Here is a 27,161-nt window from a genome sequence, read left to right as displayed (position 1 = left end):
AGTGAAAGATTTTAAAAACAAAAGAGTAGGTACTATATGATTCCAATAATATGAATTTTAGAGAAAGCAAAAGTATGATGACAGAAAGTAGTTCAAGTACTGCCTACAGCCAGAATTGGGAAATGATAGTAAAAAGAGGCCATGAGAAAACTTTTTAGGATGAGGAAATTCTTCTGTATCTCAATTGTGGAGGTTCAATTTAATTGTATGAGATTACTAAAATTCATTTCAAATTAATGAATTTCACTGCATATAAATAACACACACACACACATATATATATATATATATATATATATATATATATATATATATATGAATATATTTTACATATGGGGTTTCCCAAGAATGCCATGGTATAATTTACATGAGGTCTCTTACCTGGACTATATCCTTTCACTTTTAAAGATTTGTACTCAAATTTTTTCCTCAACTACAGGATTAATAATCATGCTTAGTTAAAAGGCCTACAAATATAAACCTATTAGTCATTTAACTACTTAGATATTTTCTTTTTATGGAATACGCCACAGGAGGCCCAAAACTATATAAAAGTTTTAGAAGTGAGTCAGCCTCCTTTATAATGAAAACACTGTTGTCTTAAGAATGTAGTCAGAGGATGCTGGCTTTTGTAACTGAAGGATATAATCATATAGAAATACTTCTGTGATTTTTGTTTTCTTCTTTATTTTTTAGACTGTAATAATCCCACCTGATAATGTATATGATAGTGACTGGTGGGAAACATGCAGTTAAGTAAGCTTACAAATTACGCTTCATTGAAAAGGACAACATGATTTTGCTGTTGTAATTATCAGAGCAACTAAGAAGTATGTTCTTAATTGCTTTTCTGTGTACCTGTTGAAATGCCTTTTTCCCAACCTTATCCACCTTAGTGGTCCATTTAATCAACTTTATACAAAACTACTAATATTACTAATAGAAAGTCAAATGTAAAAGACAGAAACATCTACTGAATACAAGTCAATGTATTAACCAAAGGGGCACCTTCTCAATATGGCTATGAACATGCCCAATCTATTTCTTCTTTTGGCTTCCACTTACTTTCTTAAAGAGTTTCTCTTCAACATTTTGACTTAACTTTACCATTGTATTGTCTGAGCTAATATTAAGTTAATATTAAGTTAGAAAATTTCCAGACCTTTGGAACTAATCAGAGTCAATCTATTGAAGATAATCTTCTTAAATGAATGATTGTAACCTAAGAGATGTTATCTAAGTATTAAATCAACTACTTATTTTCTATTTTGTTTCCTATTTATTATATTTAAGTTTTTGAGTAATTATTTTCTTTAAAGAGAAAACAAAATCCTCCTAGCTAGTCTATGCTGAGTGAATTTACTACCCCATTCTGGATCAGGTATTTCCACCTTAAATCTCCAAATATATAAGTAGGATTAATTAAGAAAGATATTTATTTTCAAATATTTGAAGGGCTCTTACCTACCATCTGAGATGGTCTTGGTTTTGAAATTTTAACTGGACAGTTTAACTGAACTTTGGTAATTTCATACAAATAAACTAGATTAAATTGGTTGTATGATTGTATCTCCACAATCAAGACACAGCAGACTTCCCTCATCCTAAAGAGTTTTTCTCCTGCCTGTCTCCTGGGTAACAATTTCCACTTCTGGCTCTAAGTAATAATTCACCTATCATGGAAGATGATCTTCTTTTGAGCTGTTTTAGAGGATAATTTTTACTAATGGATAGGAGTTAAAAGAGACATCAGTATGGCTTAAGGAAGAACTTTCTGACAATTAGATGTTAACTATTCATGAATTAGGAAGGTCTGAATACTTGCAAATTTAAATCAACGCCTCACAGTCTCTTCCCATTTGAGTGTTCTCTGACTCTCCTGTATGCTTTGGAAGGGCATGTTCTGGTTAGTTGCATTTTCTGAGTAACTCTAAGGTAACTCTTCAGTTTTTTGTTTCAAACACTTGGTGAAAAGTCTTTATAAAATGTGTTACCACGGTGTTCTATTGTATTTTCCTGGTGTACATTGTGTTAGATTGGTTTTCTTTGATGATTTTGATGATTGAGAATGTTGTGATGACTTGGGAGTCACCATCATTTCTGAACATTAATCATCACTAATAAAGTTATCAGTGTAGATATAAGGGAGTTTAGGTCCTGTAATTTGCTTTTTAAAAAATAACTTCCTGCTCTCAGCTTTCTTTTGTTTTCATTTCTCTCCCCCACCTCCCACCTGACCCCCTTTACTCTGTGGACTCCTCTTTCTTTCCCATCTGTGCCCAATCCCATCAACTGGTTTGCCAATCTGAAGCTGTACTGGTTAAAAATGCCGTGTTCTTTTCTGCTTGTTTTCATGCCTTCTAACCAGATTTTTAAATTTACCTTTTCTTCTTCCTATTCAACAATTCCTTACCCTCCTCGCTGAATACTTACTATATGCCTGCATGGATTATTTCAACAGCCTCCTTGTTTCCAGTCTCTCCCAATTATGATTCACCTTTGTATTTCACTGTCAGGCTAAGCTTGTATTAATTCAGGATTTCATTCCTCAGCTCAAGAACTTGCAGTGATTTCCTATTACATGATCCATCAAGTCCAACTATTCCCTCTAGGCTTTTATATCCCTCCACAAATGGCTCTACTGCATGATTTCAGATTCATTTTTTGTTGTTCTATATACACTGGTCCTTCTCTGCCTCTGGAACACGTTACTACTCTCCTATCTTTGCTTAACATGACATTGTTGCTCAGTTATCTTTTCTCTATCCAAACTGAAGGTATCCTTCAAGTACCACTTATTTTGTAAAACCTTCTTTGGCAGCTCCTATCCATACTGACCTTTTTTTCATATCCATACCTTTTAAAATTTCTAAACAATGGAGAACGCTTTGTGCTCAATGACTTCTTCATTTTTACATGTTAGTTCTATCTCTGTGCTGGAGGGCAGAGAGATTTTATATTGAATGTTTCCCTACAAATATTAAGTAAAATGCAGGGCACACAGTACATAGCTTTCCTAACTTTACAGTGTACTTTTCATGTATATTTTCCCACTGATTATATATTCAATAGGTACTAATTCAACACCTACCGACTGGCTTATTTATCATGCATTCACTATCACTGCCATTCATTGCCCTTAAAATCTCTTCTTACCTCTTCTTTATTTTTTTTTTTAATCTTCTTCCCTCTTCTTTTCTTCCAAATGTAAATATTATTCATTACTTTATGAAGATCCTATATCGATAAGGAAAGAAAATTATAAAAACAAAGGTATGAGTCATCTATAACTATATAAAGCCAATCTTAACTATTAAAGGTTTTGTACCATTTTTTAAAACTTAAAAATGGCCTAAACTTATTAAAAACATAAAATAGAAACCCACAATCCCTTATCTGCAGTTCTGAGATACAAAAGCTCTTAAACTAAAAGCCTTTGTAAACTTATAGTCTTAATTCACTCCACTTAAATGTTTTGCTGCAGATATATTAATGTGTTTGGTATAGGGTACTATCCTACACTATGGTAGGAATGTTATTTAATAAACAAAATATACTTTGTATTACCTGTCTAAAATTTAAATAAGTCTAAATTCTGAAAATGACCTCAGTGGTTTCTGGTAAGGCACTGCAGGCCTGTAATACATTTGTATAATTCTGCACAGCCCTTCATTAAATCATATCATTTAATCTTCCAAATAAGGTTATAAAGTACCTACTATTATTATTGCTTTCTTTTTCTAGATTAGGAAACTAAATTGCTGAGAGATTAAGTGACTTGATGGTCAGTGATAAAGCTGAAGCTCATGTTTTCTAATTTTAAGTCCTATACCCTTTTCTATGCCAATACCTTAAAAAGATGCTTTGGAATCTCTACTTTTTAAGAATCATAATAAACTGCCCTAGGAATTTATATGGATTCGGATCTGTGCTTGTCCAGAACATGCAGTCTAGGTACTATGAATTGGCCAGCTTACAGTGGTGAATGGAGAGTTGTTGAATATTAATTGCTGAATAAAAACCAGGATATATGAGCAGTCCTTCTAGGCACTTAGAATTTGAGGAAAAATGAAATAAAGGAAAGGCTTGAGCATCTGATTCAGTAGCTACAGGTGAACGTGTGGTGGGCATCCAAAGGCATGTAGAATCAATAGATGAGAAATATTTAAAATGTAGTTTCTTTATAAATTCAGAGAAGCACTTAAATGTATGTATATATCTCTAAACCAAACTTTATATATTCTTTTGCTGTATATCCATCAATAAGTCGTCAGAATCCTCAAGGCTCTGTGTAGCTAATTAAGCATATCCTCAGCCTTAGAAGTATATGTGATATAATTTTAAGTATGCTATAAAGATACTCAGTGTGGTAGATTATTGGAATAATTGCCTCTCCATGAATCACAACTCCAAGCATCCTACACTTTCTCTGAGCTTGGCCAAATGACTTGCTTTGGTCAATGGACATCAGTAAATGTGGTAAGAGCAGACTCTTAATACCTACACTGGGGGATGGTCTTGGAATCTTGACACCACCATATTGTGAAGAAGACTGGTAGGACAGGCCAGACAGAGACCCAGCCCATCCAGTTGAGCTGCCAAGGGCCACATGAGTGAGTCTAGGCAGGACAAACAGAATTTTCTTCAGAGCTGTGAGAAATAATAAATTGTGTTATTTTAATTCACTAAATTTGGGGTGGTTTGTTACATAGAAAACTGATACATCTAGCTGCCAGTTTTTCATTTGGGAAGTCCCTTCATTCTGATTTAAATAGATTCCAAAGACTAAATTTACTCTGACCTGTGCATTTAAAGTCTAATACTTTCGGCGCAGTCGGTTAAGCGTCCGACTTCAGCCAGGTCACGATCTCGCGGTCCGTGAGTTCGAGCCCCGCGTCGGGCTCTGGGCTGATGGCTCAGAGCCTGGAGCCTGTTTCCGATTCTGTGTCTCCCTCTCTCTCTGCCCCTCCCCCATTCATGCTCTGTCTCTCTCTGTCCCAAAAATAAATAAACGTTGAAAAAAAAAAAAAAAAAAATTAAAAAAAAAAAATAAATAAAAAAAATAAAGTCTAATACTTTCTAAAGATTATGCAAATGCATATATGTACTTATATATATATATGTGTGGATATATACCTATATATATGTACTTATATATATATATATATACACACATTATATATATATATATACACACACATATATACACGTATATATATATATATATATATGTGTGGATATATACCTATATATATGTACTTATATATATATATATATACACACATATATATATATGTGTGTATACATTATATATATATATACACACACACATATGTATGTATATATATGTGTGTGTGTGTATACATATATATATATGTATATATGTGTGTATACATTATATACACATATGTATGTATATATATGTGTGTGTGTGTGTATACATATATATATATGTATATATGTGTGTATACATTATATATATATATACACACACACACATATGTATGTATATATATGTGTGTGTGTGTATACATACACATATATAAGCATTTTATAAAATTAATGTCACTCCTTTTTAATCTAATTTATGTGATAATAGTATAAAATCTATACATAAGCTTCTTAAATATTTACTTATATAAACAGTAGATTTTGTTGACCGTGAAGAAGATGAAGCATGTATTTCTTTTGGAATAAGAACAGAAAACAGGAAAAATATTAATATAAAGACTATGAGGTGTATGTTTGTATGAGGGTTAATTTGTTTAAAGGCAGAAAAAAAAATAGAGAAACCATAAATGGGATAGCAAGTAGGTTGGCTTTCCAGAAGGAGAATGCCTCTAAGAAAATGGTGAAGGAATTTCTTGAGTAGAGAAATTGTGTGTGTCTCAGGCATGCTTACTCTCCAAGTGTCCAGCTTATTGCTGGGCCTTTGTAAATGTCTAATAAATACCCAATAGATGAATAACTACCAAATGAAGCTAAGTATAATAGAAATGAGAGGCAAACATTTCTGAATCCTCATGTTTAAAGTTGAAAACCAAAACTGCATCAAGTTTAGAATACTCACAGAATGGGCCATTACAGTTTTGTAGAACTAAAATTTCTTTAGTTCCCATATTTTAAGAAAAGAATTGAGTTTTGAATGAGTCAAGTCAAATTTAAATTTTTTTTTTTTTTTTAACGTTTATTTATTTTTGGGACAGAGAGAGACAGAGCATGAACGGGGGAGGGGCAGAGAGAGAGGGAGACACAGAATCGGAAACAGGCTCCAGGCTCTGAGCCATCAGCCCAGAGCCCGACGCGGGGCTCGAACTCACGGACCGCGAGATCGTGACCTGGCTGAAGTCGGACGCTTAACCGACTGCGCCACCCAGGCGCCCCGAGTCAAGTCAAATTTAAATTCCAGCTTGGTAACTGGTCAGATGACTGGCCTGATACAAATTATATAAAGAATCACATTTTCTTTTTAAAATATTTTTTTAATGTTTTATTTATTTTTGAGAGCAAGAGAGACAGAGCACAAGTGGAGAAGGGGCACAGAGAGGGAGACACAGACTCCAAAGCAGGCTCCAGGCTCTGAGCTGTCAGGGCAGAGCCCGACGTGGGCTTGAAATCATAGACCGCGAGATCATGACCTGAGCTGAAGCTGGATGCTTAACCAACTGAGCCATCCAGGCACCCCTAGAGTCACAGTTTTCTTAACTGTAAAAATGGGAATGATAATATTTATTCTGAATAATTGTTTTTGGATTTAATGAGATAATATACATGGAAGGCATATCAGCACCAAAGGAGGGTAATCCTTTGCTCTGCTTCCTCCCTTCTTCCTTCTTCCATCCTTAACATCTATAAAAGCTTTCCAAAGAAGCAAACTCTGGCTGTACTTTTGGTGTAGTCTGAACCTGTGTCAGAAAAAACAAAACAAGGGGTGCCTGGGTGGCTCAGTCAGTTGAGCATCTGACTTTGGCTCAGGTCATGATCTCACAGTTGGTGAGTTCAAGCTGTCTCTGCTGACAGCTCAGAGCCTGCAGCCTGCTTCTGTGTCTCCCTCCCTCTTTGCCCCTTCCCCACTCATGCGTGGTCTCTCTCTCTCTCTCTCTCGCTCAAAAACAAACATTAAAAAAAAAAAAAAGAAAAATCAAAACGAAAAAAAAATTGTTTTTTTTGTGCTCAGGATCTTAACAAAATTTGGGGCAGAGCAGGAGGGACATAAGCTATAAGAAAGGCTGTAACTACTAAGAACTTGTTCTGTATCTTTCTAGAGATACCTGCCTATTTACTCATAGGTACCAGGTACTTCCCTAAGTTCTGATATTGTTGGAATAATTGATCTAGTCCTGCCCTTGTAAAGGAAGGGGACAACACAGTGGGAGAAAAAGACATCTACAAAATAAGTAAAACCAATCTCTCAAGGTATGTAATATTAGAAGTAAATAAACACGTAATTCTGTATTATCATAAAAGAAAAAAAATGGGATAACTTGCCTGGGGGAAGCAGACGAAGAGGCTGGAAACAGAGGTGGACAGAGAAAAGTTTTGTCTGGCTGAAGAGGGGATATTTCAACTTACATCCTGAAAGATCAGTGAACCAGCAGAGTCTGCAGTGAGAGCTGAAGGTCCTCCTAAGGGGTAGGATGGAAGGAGCATAGTGGTAAATGAGGCTGGATCTGTGAGTAGGATTCAAATCATCAAGGGATTTATAAGTTCTGATAAGGAGTTTAAAGTTTAAACATCATTCTGTCAGCAGTAGTGAGTCACTAAGAGATGCAACTAGGCTTTAGTCTGAGGAGGTGAAGTCAGTTCCCTGCAGCTGGTGTCCAGAAGGCAGAAAGATGAGAAAAGTCGAGTTAGACCTAACCTGTAGACATAATTTGTCCCCTACTAAATATAATCTAAATCAAATGAAAACCTTTAAACGCTCTTAGGACTTTTCCATCTTTAGCCAGTGTTACACTACAACGTAGAAATGGATAGTTCAATATTGCAACTCTTCCCACTGCATCAAGTTTTTAAAATATGCTGGTTTCCATTCTCCTTACGTTGATGTAGGTTTGTTCTCTTCTAGCTCTCCTCCTGGCTGGATATGCCACAGCATGTCTTACAGAAGTAATACATTAGGTTAATAAAGCAATTATTTAATTGACTTTAATTTCATTGGCATTCCTATTAGCTGAAGGAAAGGGGTTCAATCACTGTTTACATTTGTAAAGCCAATATTATGGTTTAAATTATGGCCTTCAGATGAATTTGAAAATTGAAGCCTGATAATCCTTAAAGCAATATTTACAGAGGACTCTTTGTCTTTGTAAAGAATAACGGGAATGGAAACAAGAGCACATTAAATCAGAGGGGCTTTTAAATATTCATTTTGCAATCAGCTTCACTGGTTTCCAGGCCACTATCTAACTTCATAATTCTCTTTATGGAGAAATAGCAAATCTCCTGCTTTAATTATCCTGTGACGTAGAAATTAGTGCTTTGCATTCTTTTTTCTGATTCTGGAGTACAGGAATTCCAGATATAATGCTTACAAATATTCTTTGTCCAAAGAAATATCTTGAGAGATAATGTTAAAATTACTAATTCGAAAATGCAGACATTTTGGGTAGGTAGCTTCTGACTTAAAATGAGCTCTATCAAACAGTCCCTAATAAAATCTCTTCGAAAAAAACTCCAACTCCAAAATCAATCAGTATATTTGTTGTCAGTGGTTTTCCACAAGATAATGAAAATGGTCTAATTATAGAAACCTCTCCTACTTTGAAGATGAATGATCCAAAGAACTCAAATAGTACTTGTGAAAGAGGCTCCAGCTTAAGGAAAAGTAAAAATCACTCTGGAAACACACACACACACACACACACACACACACACACACACACACAAACGTGTTAATATGCTTAATATAGAGATCACACCAAAATGTTAGAACACTTTCCTGGTATATCCTCAGTAGATGGAAGGCAAACCCTCTGTGGACAGTCCTTAGGTTACAATCTGTAAAGACAAAAAAGACAAACAATGAGATGTAACAAGAGGCCAAAGTGAAAATGGAAGTGGATAACATTTGGGGGTGGGAGGAATGATTTAAATTGGCACTAAAGAAAATCAAATTAATGATATTATAAGACTTATTTTCAAGAAAGAGGAAAACAGATTTAAAGCATCCATACAGGAAAAAGGTAAAGCAGATTATCTAAAAAGGGACAAAAATTAGACTGGCCTTAAACTTCAAGCAGCGGTGCCACGAGATGATGGCACATATACAACATTATTTTAGCACCATATATATATATATATATATATATATATATATTTTTTTTTTTTTTGTATTTTTGACTTAGAGAAAAGTGGCAAAACCAGTACACAGATTTCCTATATACCTTCACTCAGATACTCCTTATGTTCAACGCCTTACATAACCAAAGAACATTCATCTATACTAAGACATTAACCTTGGGACACTACTATTAACTAAAGTACAGAACTTTTCCAGATTTCACCAGTTTTTCCACTAATGTCCTTTTGTTGTTCCTGGAGCTCATACTGCATTTAGTTGTCATTTCTCCTTTGTCTTCTCCAGTCTGTGGCAGATTCTGAATCTTTGTCTCGGATGGCCTTATAAACTCTTGAAGGTTCATGGTCAGTTCTTTTGTAGACTGTGCTTCAGTTTGGGTTTGTCTGATGCTTTCTTGTGATTAGTTTAAGAATGAGCATTATTGGAGGGGCGCTGGAGTGGCTCAGTTGATTAAGCAGTTAAGCATCGGACATCGGCTCAGGTCATGACCTCATGGTTTGTAAACTTGAGCCTCTCATCAGGCTGTCAGTGCAGAGCCTGCTTTGAATCCTCTGTCCCCTTCTCTCTCTCTCTCTCTCAAAAAAAAAAAAAAAAAAAAGCACTAAAAAAAAGTGTGCATTACTGGGAAGGAAAGTCATAGAAGGAAAGTCACATACCTCTCTTGGTCTATCACATCAGGGATTGAATACTATCAGGATGTCTGACTACTGGTGATATTACTCTTGGTCACTTGATTAATCTGGGCTTTGTTAGGATTCTCTACCAAGGTTACTACTTTTCCTTTATAATTTTTAAATATTTGGGGGAGATGCTTTGATCTAATGCAAATATCCTATTTTTGCATAAACTTTCACCCACTAATTTTAGCATACATTGTGTGGCAGTTATCACTGTGGTATTTTAATAATAATTGCTATTTCCCTCAATCCTTCATATTTATCAAGTGGAATCATTATTTATCACTTCTGCCCCATTTATTCACTTGTTTATTTATACTCGTATGGATTCATGAATATTTATTTTATTATGGAGTTACCATCCAGTGCTGTCGTTATTTATCTTGTTGCTCAAGCTGTTCTGACTTTGGCAACTGGCAACTTTTTCAGGATGGCTTACATTGTGTTTTCCCTGCCACAGCCCTAGAGTCAGGTATTACCCCAAAAGAGTCCTATTTCTTTCATTAGAGAATGGAATTTAGAAGCCAAGACTTGGGTGCTGGCTTTGCTCATTGCTACTCAGGCACCTTCTAGACCTCTTCAGTGGATGAACCTAGGAAATACAGGTATGGATACTGGCTCATGCATACACACCTATCAGAGTTCATTTCTGTGTCACTTACGTGTACATTAAAAAGAGTAAGTTCATAGTGATATCTCCAATTTTAATCCAACACCATAGGGCTTATTCTAGCCTTCCTCTATTTTTTGTAACTTCTTCCTCTGATAGTAAGAAATCTGAGTCCATTTTCTATAATTTATTTCTTAACTCAAACTCCAGTATATAAACATAAATGAAAATAACTTTAAAAGCATCTAAGAATACCTTTAAAATCTAAAAAAAAATCTAAAATTTAAAAGAGCAGTTTTAAATTTCCTAATCCATATCTCTCTAAGAAACAAATTACCAACTAGAGAATGATGTGTGTGAACAGGTCTTTTTGTCCTTAGCCTTAAAGTATCCAGTCAAAATGCTGCTTGCCTTCCAGAGTTTCTTTGCTTAGCTTCTTTCTCCCCCATTCCCTTCAGTGTAGTTAATGTGATTCAATTGCGATATAGCTAGATTTCTTTTGTCGCCATCTGCATTCCATATTTGCCCCCACCTCCCACTAGATCTTGTGGTATTCATACAATAAAATTCACCCTTAGTTGTGTACATTCTGTACATTTTGACAAATGCAGAGTCATGTGCCCATCATTACACTTCCCTACAGAAAATGAGACTTACCCTTTATGGATAATGTCTCCTCCCATTCACAATCCTTGGCAACCACAGATATGTTTTCCTCCTTGTACTTTCTCCTTTTTAAGAGTATCATGTAAAATAAAATCACACAATAGGGGAGGCACCTGGGTGGCTCAGTCATTAAGCATCTGACTTCAGCTCAGGTCATGATCTTGGTGTTCCTGAGATTGAGCCCCACATCAGGCTCTGTGCTGATAGCTACAGCCTGCTTGGGATTCTCTGTCTCCCTCTCTCTTTGCTCCTCCCCCACTCATGCTGTCTCTCACTCTCAAAAATAAACAAACATTAAAAAAAAAAATCAACACAACCCATAGCCACTGTCTTCTTTAGCATATATAGTCTTTCTTCTTTCACTTAGGAAAATGCATTTAAAATTCACCCAACCTGTTGTATGAACCAACAGTTTTTTCCTTCTTATGGCTGAGTAATAGTCCATTGTATGGAAGGATTTAAGGACACCTGTATAGTTTACAGGTTTGGGCTACTATGAATAAAGCTGCCATAAACGTGTTTATAGGGTTTTGTGTAAGTGTAAATTTCCCCTAAATTGCCAAAACACTTCCCAAAGTGGCTGTACAATTCTGTATTCCCAACAGTCTGTGGCATTTTAAGGCAGAAACCTGTAACCTAAGAATTGTATGCCCTCCTAGATATTGTTTATATGTGATGGTAACAGAATTCTCAGTTATTGAGGAAGTTAAAAATTGTAGCACCTAAATGCTCCTCTTGAAAAAAAATACTTAAAGTGATACAGAGAGAAAGGGGGGCGGGGGGAGAGAGAGAGAGAGAGAGAGAGAGAGAGATCATAATTAAGAACTTAGGGGAAAAAAAATTCCTAATAAACAACATCTTAAGGGAAACAATGAAGTATACTTTCTTCTCATAAAAAAAGGGTATCTAGAAAGAGCACATCATGTAATACTAATTATATAAACTGAGCTCATTAAAATCAAGGAGGGATGGAATTCCCAATGTTGTTATTCAACATTATTCTAGAATTTCTGGCTGGTGCAACAACACACAAATCAATTAATGGAATAACTACTGGAGGGGGAAAGGGAAAAGTCATTAGTAACTGCAGAGAATATTTCTTAGAAAGTTCAAAAATGCCACATAAAATCCTTTTAAACAGAAATCTGTAAGGCTGTTAAATACAAAAAAAATATCAAAAAATATCAATATACCAATAAGAAACAGTAGAGATAGTAGAAAAAATTCTCTGAATAATACTAACATATGTACCATAAAATCTCTAGGAAAAACCCTAATAAAAATATGCAGGATCCATATAGAAAAACTATAAAAATTATTAAAGAACCTGAATATTGACTTTTGTAGTACTGCCACTCATTCATTTTATTTGATTACTTGTCCAAAATTTCTCTTTGAGACAGATATAACATCCACAAAGGAAGGGGCAATAATTACCATATTCACTGTTATCTCCTGCACCTAATATATTGCCTGACTCATAGTAGACAGTCCAAAAGTATTTATTTCTATATACCAATATTTTGTTCAGTAATCTGTTTTAGAAAATTTGTATAGCTTCTAAGACACATTCACTAAGTAGCTGAGTCATTTTTGAAAGGAGACTAGACTCGTTATTTACCATTGCCTAGCAAATTATAATACCAACCCATTTGACCACAGACAGCATCATGGCTTGAAGCATAGGCACCCATAGCCCTGCATTAGTATCTTTCTGCACTTTCTCTCTGTGATATTAACAGATTCCACAACAGAACACCAAGAATTTCAAAGCTTAAGGGAATTTAGGGGATTTTAGAAAGGGCTCTTCTCTATAAAAAGGTTGGCTGTACTTCATGAAATCGATTTTCAGATCCCACAGGCAATGCTAGGTCAGTAGCAAATGAATGGGAATGGAATTCTAATTATTAAACATTTGAGCTATTAAAAAAGAGAAAAACCCAGAAAAGAAAACCAGAAAAGATTTTAGGAACAGGTTAAAGTGAAATATTTCACACTATGCAATTTGAGCCTTTTATCTGGAATCTCTTCTCCTTGTGTATAATATAGAATTTAGATTAATGATTCACAGTATTTTATTGCTTGACAGCTTAATTTCATTTCATAATTAGGTTGACACTTTTCTCATAATATTTGATTGCTAACATTTTCCTATATTTTAAAAATAATAAATGGTATTATAAAATTGTTTAAAGTTGGCTGAATAGCTAAACCACAGGTGAAGATATAGCATTTTCTTGATTATCCTTATCATTTTCCAGTGTTTTATTATCTATGGGCGTGTATTTGTATTTCTATGTGTTTGCTGGGGGTGAAGATACTGTCTAGTAATTTCCCTGTTGTGCTTTTAAATAGGGACTTCCTATGAACACTTATAATGGTAATGTCATAGTTATTTACTGAGAAAACTAATCTGGATTCTATGGAGGTGTGTTGAAGTTTTGTGAAAATGAAATTAGAGATGCAGCATATCTCAGCAGTAATGAATCTGTTTATGTTGTACAAAGCACAGTTAGGTTGAGAAAAAGCAATTTTTCAAATGCAGTGCTTTTTGGTGGTCAAGTGTTTATCCCACTGGGTCATTATAATGTACTCCATTCCCAAGGTATTCTTCCAGAAGAGTTCATTTTCTAGCTAATGTTAAAGAAGAACTGGCCTATGACAAGCATTTTACATTTTTTTAAATGATAATCCTGAATTGTTAAGTAAGATCCTCTTGAGTAGACCCCATCACCTACAAATGAAAGGGCTGGCAAAGACCTTGTTTTTAATAGCTTAATTTACAACAAAATTAGGCATGTTAAACATCATTAGACATTATTCATTCTACTGCATATTGTTGGATCAATGATGGATTTTGATAGTAAATAAAATTTAATAAATTTTATGGGGAAATGAGAATTGTAATATAGTAGCAGGAACTCATTACAATGAGTTCATCAGTGAAGATGGCTTCTGAATGTCAACTGCCTATAACTGAATTTGACTTACTGCATTTGGCCAAATTCATAGGTTATGGCAAATAGAATAGCTGAGCAAGATAGAAAAAATTAGAATGATTTTGTTTACTAAATATCTCAATCTCCTAGCTGATTTTATTTTATTTTATTTTATTTTATTTTATTTTATTTTATCTTATTTTATTAAAAAAATTTTTTTAACGTTTATTTATTTTTGAGACAGAGAGAGACAGAGCATGAATGGGGGAGGGTCAGAGAGAGGGAGACACAGAATCTGAAACAGGCTCCAGGCTCTGAGCTGTCAGCACAGAGCCCGACGTGGGGCTCTGTTAAGTACAGAAGAAATTTGTTTAACTTGGTCAATAAATGGGTTCTGTTGGGAAGTTAATTTTAATATTAGTCAACTCATACGCTTGACGTTAGAATTTAAATTAGGGAGATAAAGTCAGAAAAGAGGAATAAGGGGCAGTTCTGTAGGGCTATGAAGGTGAAGAAGAAGTTTGTCCAAAGTAGTAAGGCCTTCTTTCAGGACATTTGGTAGTTGTACTGGGTTATTCACCAGGCAGTCTAGGAAGAGGTAACACGGTACTTGACTTACTCTAGTGCAAAAAAGCTCTGGAAATGTCAGGCAGAATTTTCTGTATGTGGTGGTAACTGTGGTGCACCCACTGCAATAGTAAAGTATTATTAGATATAATCACACCTTAAGCTGTGATGACACATGTTAAAATGACTATAAGCAGTTGAAAGGGAAAAAGAGTCACAGATAGTCATCTGGAAGCAATGGGACAAGGATGTTTGGAGAAATAAGCTATTCTCTGGAGAATGATATGATTTTAGGGTATGAGAGATAATGGGTAAGATAATTGGGAAGACAGAATAAAGGGCCAGTTTCTAGTTAAATTAACAGAATATATCAGATTTTACTCAGGGAAAATAGCAATGATATGAGTTGGACCACCATTTAGTGCAGGCAGCTTTGCTGAAAGATGCCTCCCTCATAAACAAGGGCTAGAAACATGGCATAGCTTTTTGGAGCAAGACTTTTTTGGCTATCTATCAAGATAAATACCTTACCAGTGATATGTTCATCCACAAAATGGTAATGAAATAGGAAGAGGGCATCCAGGGTGATAGCTGTGGGAGTTAGTCAGTGCATAAATTCTGCTTAGCAAGGAAGATGTTTAAATTTGAAAAATATCCATAAGTATTAAAGGGTATTCATGCTGCCTTTCTATTATGACACTCATTGGACTAAAAGATAAATCAAAGGAAATGAACTGATAGGGTTGGTAATTGGATGTAATAAGAAGAAAGCTGAATAAACGAGCAAAGGACAGACTTTTTGCAATTTATTTATAAGGATTATAGTTTTTGGATGTTTGACCTCTTAAGGCAGGGTGGTTTTTTTTTTTTGTTTTGTTTTTTTTGGTAAGCAATACTCACATCTGAAATAGTATCACGTACATTTTTAGCTAGTACTCAAACAAGTTCCATATTCTATACAAATGGGAGAAATGCAATTCATAATTGACAAGGTATGAATTTTTTATACTTTAAGCCATGGGGCTGCCACATCAACAAATGTAATTCCTTAGCAAATATGTCTTATGTTTATATTTATGAAATGTACACAATTGACACAGAACCCAAAAGGGAATAACTAAGCATTTTATATATATATGTGTGTGTGTGTGTGTGTGTGTATAAATATATATATAAATATATATAAAATACGTACATATGTACGTATTACAAACTTCATTCTGGGAAACATTTATTAAATTAGAAACAAGGAAGGAATGCAAGCAAAATGTGCTTAGAGTTTCAATTTACCTTAGACTTAGTGTTACTTTTATGCATTTTGCCAAAGCTTGCATCCACATTGAAGTGTTGGCCTTGTTTTGTCTTTTGATTTTGTTTTTTTTTTTATGTAGAGAGAACGATTTTCAAAAGTTCAAGTGATAAATTATTAAAATTCATCTATGGGAGTCCCACACTGCAGTGGTGATTTCATGTTAAATATCCTAAGGTGAAACAGCACAAAGAGATCAAGCCAAGAATCTTGGAAAGAATGACCAAGTCTAGACGCATGATGTACTCCATATTTTGTGAGCTAATAAAGAGGGCACCATAGTTTACTGAAGGGCCATGAGATGAAAAATATTACTGAAATAACTTTGATATCCACTTTAATATAAATTCTATGAGGGCAAAGATCTTGCTTGCCTGCCTCTTAACCTCCTTGATGCCAGCATGAAGTTAAAGGAAGCAGTATTTCTTATTAATTCCTCAGGGATGAGGAAAGGAAGTGAGGAAGCGATGCCATCATCCTTAAGGAGATGAGGCAATGGGAGTTATTTTGAGATGCTCCTACTTTGCCATGACTGTGAAAATGATGGCACCTCAACTCAAAAGGATCTGCCATGTTCTCAAATCACTTCTCCCAATCCTGGCCTGGCATGGGGAGTAGAGAGAGAGAGAGTCCCTCATCGATTTTTTTAAATACACAGAGTGGATATAAAATGCTGTTAAACTGGGAGCTCCACGAGAGCAGCTAACATTTACTGTTATAGGAGACAAGACACAGAGACAGACCTAGGTTGCGGTACATGTACCGTATCGGGTAAGAGCACTAGTGGAGTCAGCTGCTTGGGTTAGAATATTGGCTCCATCACTATCCAGTTGTGTGACTTGGGTAACTCTTGGTCCGTGGCAATAATAGTTAACTTACCTCATAAAGTTGCTGTGAGAGCTAAATGAATTAATATATGCAAAGTACTGAGAATACTGCCTAGCATATTGAAATTGCTAAATAAATACTAGCTATTATTATTATAGGCTCCATACCCCCACAGTACCAGCACATAGTAGGCATTTGGTAAATAGTTTGATTACTGAATGAATGAAAGGAAAAGAACTTTGAAAGTTGTATGAATAAGAACATACAGTCAGTGACTCAATGAAGAGTAATGGCATTAATAATGTAGAGCTCTCATTTTCTCCTGGATTCTACAACAGTTCTAATCTTTCTAAATTCTTAGCCAATTTCAAGCAAAATATAAACTAGGTCCATATTTCAAATCCTTTTATAAATATGATGTTACTGCTAATTTGAATAACAAAGGTTGCAAACAGGATCTTTCGCTGATAGACCATGTGTTTCTAAATAGAGTTTTCATTCAGATCATTATCCCCAGAAGTGGTTTGTGCAGTGCTGATCCTTGTGTTGTCATCAGCTTTACACAAGCTAGTAAAAATGCACTCAATTTCTGCAAATATTGGGGTTGTAAATATGTAATTCTTTCCTTGATGAAGAGGATTTTTTTAAATATAATTTTTAGACCAAGAATAGTATTGCTTAATATAACTTAAGTACCTTTTAACATAGCAGTTTCATAAATGCAGTAGACGCTAAATGTCTCTAGAACACAGTCTGTGAATATTTTCAGGTGTGTCAAATTTAACTAAAAAAAGACCTTTTTCTTTTGATTCATTAAATTATACATTACTCTAAGAAAAATCAGCAATGCGCTCTGGCAATATATAGTATTCCTGACACTTCTCTTAACAGAGGGCATTTCTTCTACATCAGCACTAAATGCTAGGCAAATAGCGTGACCTTGGCCTTTTATCTAAACTCTTATAATTAAAAAAAAAAATCCACGGTGGAAATGAAGTCTCTATGGAGATATGGATGATTTACTGGTTACGGAAAAGTTCAGCTTCCATAACTACTGATGGCTGTGCTTCCGTTTATGTTTTCCCTAGGCCATAACTATTTAAAATGTTACTGTTAGCATTCTTAGTTGTCCCATTTGTTGGTATATAACTCTCCTACTTAAATATATAGCACAAATCATATTAATTAAAATAAATTGCTCGGACAGTTAAGTTGTGTTGCAGATTGCCTCTGAAGGCTATAAATTCAAATTAAGGGTTTTGCTGCTTGTTCTTGATCTTGGAAAGACTCCTTTCACCGCATTAGTAGTAGTACAAGAAATCAACCACCTTACAAAAAGAACATTCATTTGAATTCTCAGAGAAATAGCTGGATAAACTGCATCTATAGCTAGTTATCTTAATCATACAACCAATTCTTGGCTGAAGCAAGCCACCAAACTGTTAATTCATGATGGCAAGCACTGATATGTAATAGTATTGAGTATGGATTTTCATAGCTATAACTATGTTTCTACATATTTAAAATATATATTTTAACATAATTCTTTTTCTATATATATATATTTCTATTTCTATTTTATATATTATGTACGTAACATTTGGTTTCAGGGGTTCTAAGTGGCATACTGTATTAACAATGATATAATTTTGGTAAAGATAAACAATCATTTTCTGGGCATTAAAGTATCAAATTAGGTCAGAATAACTTGTAGGGAGTTGAAATAACTTCATTTGCTTATTTTAAGAAAGGCCTATGTTCTATAATTTCTAAATGCAAAGATGTAACTGCCATTTATAGTATTGTATAAAAACTGGATGTCCTGGGGCACCTGGGTGGCGCAGTCGGTTAAGCGTCCGACTTCAGCCAGGTCACGATCTCGCGGTCCGTGAGTTCGAGCCCCACGTCAGGCTCTAGGCTGATGGCTCAGAGCCTGGAGCCTGTTTCCGATTCTGTGGCTCCCTCTCTCTCTGCCCCTCCCCCGTTCATGCTCTGTCTCTCTCTGTCCCAAAAATAAATAAACGTTGAAAAAAAAATTTTTTTAAAAACTGGATGTCCTTTACAGTTCATGGAAACCTCTATAAAAATAAAAATAAAATCTCAATCTCTGTTAAAATTTGAATTTATTCAATAGTACAAATGATATTCCTAGCTTTTTAAAAACATATTTTATGTATGAGTTTCCTTAATGCTTTCCCTTTTCCTAATGAATTCTCCCCAAACTAGCACCTTAGTTTGACGTAATGACTAAATTAAATTAGAAATAAGTTTGTAAAGCTCTCTCTGCTCCCTATCAAAATAAGATTTTTGCCATCCATTGTTCCCCAATGCCCCCACTGAAAATGGTATAAGGCCTTGTAAATCTCATGTAAGATCCCTATTATTTAACTACTTAGAGATTCAATATAAAGTTGAGAGAGAAGCAAAACTTTTAAAGCATTAAAAATTACAACCTACAAGGAAATTTTAACCTATTCTATTTCAGAGAAGATAAAGGTAAACAATAAATCAATTTTCTAAGTTGACATGAAAAGGATAACATTGATTTCTCTATCTTCACTAAATGTATGCTAAAGGAGATAAACTAAAAATATACATTTCTTAAAAGTCAGGTTTTAAAATACTAGACCACAGTAGTTGGAGATTTGCATCATCTGGAAAACATATCAGAAACAGCGTAGGCCTCATCTATTAAGTATACTATTTTAAGGACCTGCCTGCAAAGGAAAAGAACAACTTTCTAATCCTGTGGTTTAATTTGGATAAAAAGAGTGCCATTCATATTTAAGTTGATTACATTCAAACCTAATTTTCTGGTTTATAATAGATTTCCCGGAACTCTTCATAAGTCAGTATACTCATGAAGTTATGTGTCCCCTCCCTAAAGTTTGTCCTTTGGGACTAAGTGCTGTTCAGAATCACCTTCCTACAGAAGTGTTTTTAAAGGAAAACATCACAGTCTGTAGTTTCCAAATTTACCACAGAATTGGATAATGACTTTATGCAAAAAAGAATCAACACACTTTCTGTTATTGATGTTGTTATCTTCCAATGAATAAGAAAGGACACAAGTTATTCCCCAAGGGTACCTCAGACTGCTTCATGAGACAAGGAAGAAATGCCTGAATTATGCCTTTCCCATGAACAATTGCTAAAATAAAGCCTAAGGAAATGGTCCAAGTGCATTATATTACCACTAACGTTTCATTCTTAAAGTGAAATATTCTATAAAATCTTTACCGGATTTTGAATATGGATTTAGAATAGCCATTCACTCTAGCCCATATGATGAACTCTCTTGTTCTGAATAAGCTCCCTGCGGACAAAACCATATACAGCTGCTCTCACTTCGGTATTACCTAGCATAATGGTTTGAAGTTAGGAGGCTCTCAATGTTTGCTGGATAAATGGCAAATTAATTATATACAGTAAAACAGTTCTACAGGGTGTCTCACTGTGATAGATATCAAATAAGCAACAAACCAAGGCAGATCTCGTAAAACAGGCTACATGTACTAAAGGCCCATAAAGTAACTTACAAGGTCCTTTAATTTCACTTTTACAACAGTCTTATGTAGGGATCCACTGTAATTAGTTTCCTAATTGTTTCCATTCATTAAGACAGAGTTTCACAGGGTTTTTGCTAATTTGGGCCAGTCTTCTATTTCTTCTCTGTCTGTAGCACCATATCCTAAGAACAAAGCTTGTTTTAAAACTTTTTATGTTGGTCAAAAACACTATACTGTTAACCAAATAACATGAAGTTACTGAATGTCTTGTTTTCCTCATACTACCATCTCATTCTTAGAAAAGGGTATGGAAAGGTTAGTAAGTGAATGAACTTACAGCATTTGTTGTCTTTTGGCATGATCATTGAATTTAAGACCTCAAGAATCAGCTAGTGATGTAGGAACTAAGGATGAGGAGACTAATTTAAAGGCTCAAAGAGCCCTTATTTTTATCATTCATACACATAACAATTTAACAACACTTGTTTGAAATACTGACTACTATTCATTGTGATACTGGTGGTTAAAGGTAATTATTTATTCAATCCAACTAGGAATAATAGAACATCTAAGCTTCTAATATGTATCAATTAAGAGATATTTTGTGAGTGCTTAAAGTTGAAACATGTTTTTTGAAATAAAATATGTGGAATAAGGGCTATAAGTCTTTGTCAAAGAAAAGCAAGTACAGATAAAAAGAGACATGTGAAAAATTAAAACGCAATGTAATCATAAAATAACAGATCCAAAAGGTAACAGAAGAATTGTAACAAAGCAGTATGTGGTTAACAGACCAGAATAGTGTTCACATTAGGTACATAAAGACTCAAAGGAGAAGGACAATCACATCAGGGTTGGGTAGTTGGGAAGGATGTTATGAAAGAGGTAGGATGTGGACTAGGTCTGAAAAATGAGCAGATTTAGGGTATATGGAAAGGCATTTTAGGTGAGTGGTACAGTAAAAGTAGACAGCAAACATGGGAAAATATAAGGTAGAAGCAGCAAGATATCGTTTTCTCCCTGAGGAGAGATGATGGCTAAACAGTACTACCACCAAGCTACAACACTAAGACTTGAAACTCTCTAGGCCAGGCCGTCACTGCAGGTTTGGTATAGCCGTGGTGTGAGGCGTGGGCTCTGAATATCTGGAGAATATTGCACTGTTCAGGCAACAAAATCCTAAGCACCGATGATTCTGCACACATTTCCAATATATGGAGGCTGTTTTTCCCACATCACCAAGCAATTCTATGTACCAGGTAAGTGTCCTACAATTAATCTTAATTCTGAGACTATTTACCTAGAGAGGGCAATAGATCTTACAGGTTAAGGCCTCATTCCTACAAGACTGGCTTCTACTGTCTCCATTTCAGATGTCAATCACCAGTGCAGGTTGTTACCTGTACTTCTGACTGACAGTGCAATAGAATGGAATTTCCATTGAACCCCTCCTTAGATGTGAGTAATTTGCTACAGTAGCTCACAGAACTCAGAAATATATTTTACTTACTAGATTACCATTTTATTATAAATGGATATAACTCAGGAACAGCCAGATGGAAGAGATGCGCAGGGCAAGGCATGAGGAAGGGCACAAGGTGCCATGTTCTCTCCCAGCATGCCACTCTGCCCAAATTTCCATGTGCTCACCATCCCAGACATTCTCTGAACCCTGTCCTTTTGGGTTTTTATGGAGGTTTTATTACATAGGCATGATTGACTACATCACTGGCCATTGGAGACTGAACTCAGTCTCCAGCCCCTTGCCCTCTCTGGAGACTGGGAATAGTAATGGAAATCCCAAGTGTCTAAATGACAGGTTTGGCTCCTTTACTAACCAGCCCCCAATCTTAGGTGTTTTTCAAAAGTAACATCATTAACATAACAAAAGACACCTTTATAGTTCTCATCACAGGAAATTCCAAACTGGGATGGTGACCAAATACATATTTCTTATTAGAAATCACATTATCACAGCACCTGAACTGTGGACTGATGGCAGGGAGATGAATGTTGGAGTGACTGCAGAATAAATTATCCTTTAATGGACTGACTGTGTAGACAAGATGCGAGTATAGGCACACAGTACTTTTTGAAGTCAGACCCTGCTTTACAGTATGATGGTAATGGTTAGTTTGAATAATTAAAAATATACATTAAAATATGAATTATGAATATAATTGAAGATGGAGTGAAAGCGACCACTAACAAGTTGAATCCAGAAAGCTTGAAGATTCAGTACCTTTAAATTTAAAACCTAATTCAGTACCTTTAAAAACATTAAATTATGTTTTTAAAGGTACTGAATTACAGTTTGGAACACAGATGGATTACAGATAAGGAGACAAGAGCTGAATATGTGGGAGCAGATGTGGGGTTTTCCATGGGAGGAAGACTGCTCTTCAGTGCAGAAGGTCTAGCATGAATCTGGGGGAATGCCCACATTTATAGGACAATAGTTCCCTCTGATTTGAACCTCCCTTTGAAGTCAGTCTGTACTATGTTGTGCAGAAGAGAAAAGAGAAGGACAAAACAGTTTGTTCAATGAGAATAAAATCCAATATGACTTTACTTTTCACTGTTCAGCTACCGACTGGTAGGACAATTTGAAATCATTAATTTGGCCAGATGGTTAATGTTGTTTAACAGTACAATTAACTAATAAATAATTGTAAAGTAATTTGTAAATATAAAGTACTACATAAATGTTTACTAATAACATTAAATCAGGAAGCTTATTTCAACTTACATTTTTATATCCAAATATTTTGTTAGCATTTCAGGAGAAATGCCAATAATATGATCAAATGCCGTTATTATGCACTGTATTTGAAAGATACAACAAAGGGTTTACAGGAAAACAAAAACAGCCATGGCCACGCTAGGTTGAATGAGTGAACTAGCATTGAAACGCCTCCCTCATGAAAGACAGGAGGGAACAACGTAATCACAGAAATGTGTAAATGAAAACTGAGTCAAACCACTGTAATACTAATCAACTTCATTTTATCCATGTACTTAGAAGAAAGAGAATTTACCTGATAAAACAATATAAAGGCCCAGGGCAGAAAGAACATCAAGGCAAGAGCTCTGGGGAAGCCCCTTGAGAGAAGTAGTCTCATAAAATAATACCAACACTTTATGAATTCAGAGTTCACCTACTCTTTACAATAATGCACTAAGAGCAATACCTATCAAAATAACACCAGCATTGTTCACAAAGCTAAAATAAACAATCCTAAAATTTGTATGGAACCAAAAAAGACCCTGAATAGCCAAAGCAATTTTGAAAAAGAAAAACACAAAAATGAACTACTGGGACCTCATCAAAATAAAAAGCTTCTGCACAGCAAAGGAAACCATCAGGAAAACTAAAAGGCAACCGACACAATGGGAGAAGATACTTGCAAATGACATATCAGATAAAGGGTTAGTATTCAAAATCTGTAATGACCTTATCAAACTCAACAGCCAAAAAACAAATAATCCAGTGAAGAAATGGGCAGAAGACATGAATAGACACTTCTCCAAAGAAGACATCCAGATGGCCAACCGACACATGAAAAAATGCTCACCATCACTCATCATCAGGGAAATACAAATCAAAACCACAATGAGATACCACCTCACACCTGTCAGAATGGCGAATATTAACAACTCAGGCAACAACAGATGTTGGTGAGGATGCAGAAAAAGAGGATCTCTTTTTGCATTTGGTGGGAATGCAAACTGGTGCACCACTCTGGAAAAGAGTATGGAGGTTCCTCAAAAAATTAAAAATAGAACTACCCTACGACCCAGCAATTGCACTACAGGTATGTATCCAAGGGATACAGCTATGCTGTTTCAAAGGGGCACATGGACCCCAATGTTTATAGCAGCACTATCAATAATAGCCAAGGTATGGAAAGAGCCCAGATGTCCCTTGATGGATGTATGGATAAAGAAGATGTGGTATATATATACAATGGAGTATTACTTGGCAATCAAAAAGAATGAAATCTTGCCATTTGCAACTACGTGGATGGAACTAGAGTGTATTATCCTAAGTGAAATTAGTCAGAGAAAGACAAATATCATATGACTTCACTCATATGAGGACTTTAAGGCAAGAACAGATGAACATAAGGGGAGGGAAGCAAAAATATTCAAAAACAGGGAGGGGGACAAAACAGAAGAGACTTAAATATGGAAAACAAACAAGAGGGTTACTGGAGGGTTGTGGGAAGGGGGATGGGCTAAATGGGTAAGGGGCATGAAGGAATTTACTTCTGAAATCATTGTTGCACTATATGCTAACTTGGATGTAAATTAAAAAAATAAAAAAATAATAATGCACTAAGTTACAAACCATTATCATCCTCTATTTTGCATATAAGAAAACTGAGGCACAGAGAGATTAAGAAATTTGCCCAATGCCACACAACTAGTAAAAGGTAGAGTTGGGACTCAAACCTACACAGTATGGCTCTAGTATCCACTGAGAGGAATCTAGGAATGGTTTTAATTCCCTGTTAAAATGAGACAGGAAGAGCTGGTATGCTTCTTCCTCGTTTTTCTTGACTCAAAACAAGGATAGGATGTGAAGCTCCAACAATCATTTTGGAACCACAGGGTGAAGGGCAAGAGAACCACAAAGACATGAGCCCTGCTGTTACAAGCTTTTTAACCCATGCTGGTAGTCACCTACCTCTGGATTTCTTGTTATGTGAGAAAAATACCCCTCTATTGCTTAAGACATCATAATTAGGACTTCAGCTGTTTGCACCCTTAAACAATATGCCACATAATGATAATAATAATCACTGTTTGAGTGTCTGCTCTGAAGCATATACTATTTTATGTGTACTGAGTCCTATCATCCTGACTGCAACTCCAAGTAGCAGACACTGTTCGTACTCTCACTTCATTGATAAAGAACTGAGGCACAGTTTATCTGGCTTGTTCATAGTCACACATTGTGTAAGGGATTCAAATCCGGTACCTGGCTTCTAAACTTCCACTCTTCGGTAAAGAGTTTTCTAAACTGTGAAACACTAAAACGATTTGAATTAAAATCACAAATTAGATAGGCATGTTTCAACATTATTTTGGAGATTCTAGAGCACATGTTTCTCAGCAGAGATGTTATTGACATTTTGAGAAGACAAAATATTGTTTGGGATTGCTGTATATAAAGATCTTTACCAGCTCTGTTTCATGGGTTGGGGAAGCACTCTCTAGATAGCGTCCCCCAAAAATGCTCTCCCCATTTCCCCATAGGGAGGCAGCACCACCCCAATTAGAATGACTTTTCTGTAAAAGCCCAAATAGTAAGTATTTAGGCTTCCTGGGACAAACTTAGCTGGTCTCAGTCATAACCACTAAATTCTGACATAGACTTAAATCAGTCATAGGCAATACATAAACTAATGGACATGGCTGTGCACCTAACTATTCTGACCCCATTTTATACATGGGAACCCTGATGCACAGAGTTAAGAAATTTGCCTTAAGTAATTTAATTAGTAAGTGGTTGTGTGGATTCAACCCAAAGGCAGAGTGATTCCAGAGCCTGTGCTCTTACTCAGGATACAGCGGAGGTCATCGATTTTAGATGTATTTCTTCTAGGAGAAGCCATAGTAAATGCCTCAGAGTACTTGTCACACTCTAGATTCTTGCCCTCTTCCTCTGTCTAGTGTTGGTCACTCTTTCCTATAGTAAGGGTGCCCCAGGAATTGCTTCCATGACAGACTGCCCTACCAAGGATATGTATACTTTATGTGTATGTTCTCCCCAAGCAGGACTCTCTTGGTTGGCTGTGACACACAGCTATCCACAAAACCCTCCAATATAAAAGATTCTACTGAACTGACAACTAGAACAGTTACTCAGTGTGGTATGACTGTTTTTGTCTTATCCCTCAAGGTCTTATTTTAGAGGTCCCAAGGCCACCACTGCTCACTGAGGCAAGCAGAAACAGAAAGCTCTTAGCACATGGTGTGGTACGTGAAAGAGCCCTATAATATAACTAACAATCATATAAAATACAGAGGAGTAGGTGGATACCTCTGGTCCGGGGCTGAATGTGTGTGTAAATCCAGAAGACCCACCAAGGCTGACAACTCTCAAGCCAATCCACGTAGTGCAGGAGACCAAAGTTGTCAATGCTGGTTCTATTAGAGTATCTCAGTCCAGGGTTTAGCGTCCCTGTTGTGACTGGATAGAAAAAGAAAACCATAGTCAAAGATAGGCCATACTCCCACATCTATATACCCAGGAGTTATAAAGATGGAGCACACTCTAGGAGACAGTTAAGATTATGGTAGAGATCAGTGAGGTCTCATGAATTTTGCTGCTTATTAGGGACTAAAATACAACAATTCATTGCCAACAGCTGGAGTGTGGGTCAGGCTGCAGTTCTTTTTCCATAGTAGGCAGGTAGGAAATTTAGCAATAGCGAAAGAGAGCAGGCTACCAAAGTCGGGAAAAACAAAAATATACTCACTTCATAATGCTTCCAAGGGAAAATTAAAATACACTGGTTCCAACATTTTCTGGTTCCTGAGGGACATACTTCCTCTACAGATTCTAAACATATTAATATAAGCTAGGGATAGACATTTTATTTATTTATTTTTAAAAAAATTTTTAATGTTTATTTACTTTTGAAGGAGAGAGAGACAGAGTGTGAGTGGGGGGGAGGGCAGAGAGAGAGGTAGATACAGAATCTGAAGCAGGCTCCAGGCTCTGAGCTGTCAGCACAGAGCCTGAC

The 27,161-nt window shown here is 35.7% G+C and overlaps 2 protein-coding genes across 5 annotated transcripts in view; one reads left to right on the top strand and one right to left on the bottom strand.

Moving 5' to 3' along the window:
• Positions 1-27,161, top strand: part of KIAA0825 (KIAA0825 ortholog) — a 396,110-nt gene that overhangs the window by 355,242 nt on the left and 13,707 nt on the right. The gene's annotated exons all lie outside the window — the stretch shown is intronic.
• Positions 3,249-27,161, bottom strand: part of LOC123608390 — a 54,604-nt gene continuing 30,691 nt past the window's right edge. The window contains exons 4-6 of the mRNA XM_045498256.1: positions 8,922-9,000; positions 7,489-7,625; positions 3,249-4,650 (exon numbers count right to left, since the gene is read on the bottom strand). Coding sequence (XP_045354212.1) covers positions 4,280-4,650; positions 7,489-7,625; positions 8,922-9,000 — 587 coding nt within the window. The 3' untranslated portion in view covers positions 3,249-4,279. The remainder of the gene's footprint in view (positions 4,651-7,488; positions 7,626-8,921; positions 9,001-27,161) is intronic.

Source organism: Leopardus geoffroyi, chromosome A1 (genome assembly GCF_018350155.1).
Source record: "Leopardus geoffroyi isolate Oge1 chromosome A1, O.geoffroyi_Oge1_pat1.0, whole genome shotgun sequence".
Lineage (NCBI taxonomy): Eukaryota > Metazoa > Chordata > Mammalia > Carnivora > Felidae > Leopardus > Leopardus geoffroyi.
This window is presented reverse-complemented; position numbering and strand designations above follow the sequence as displayed.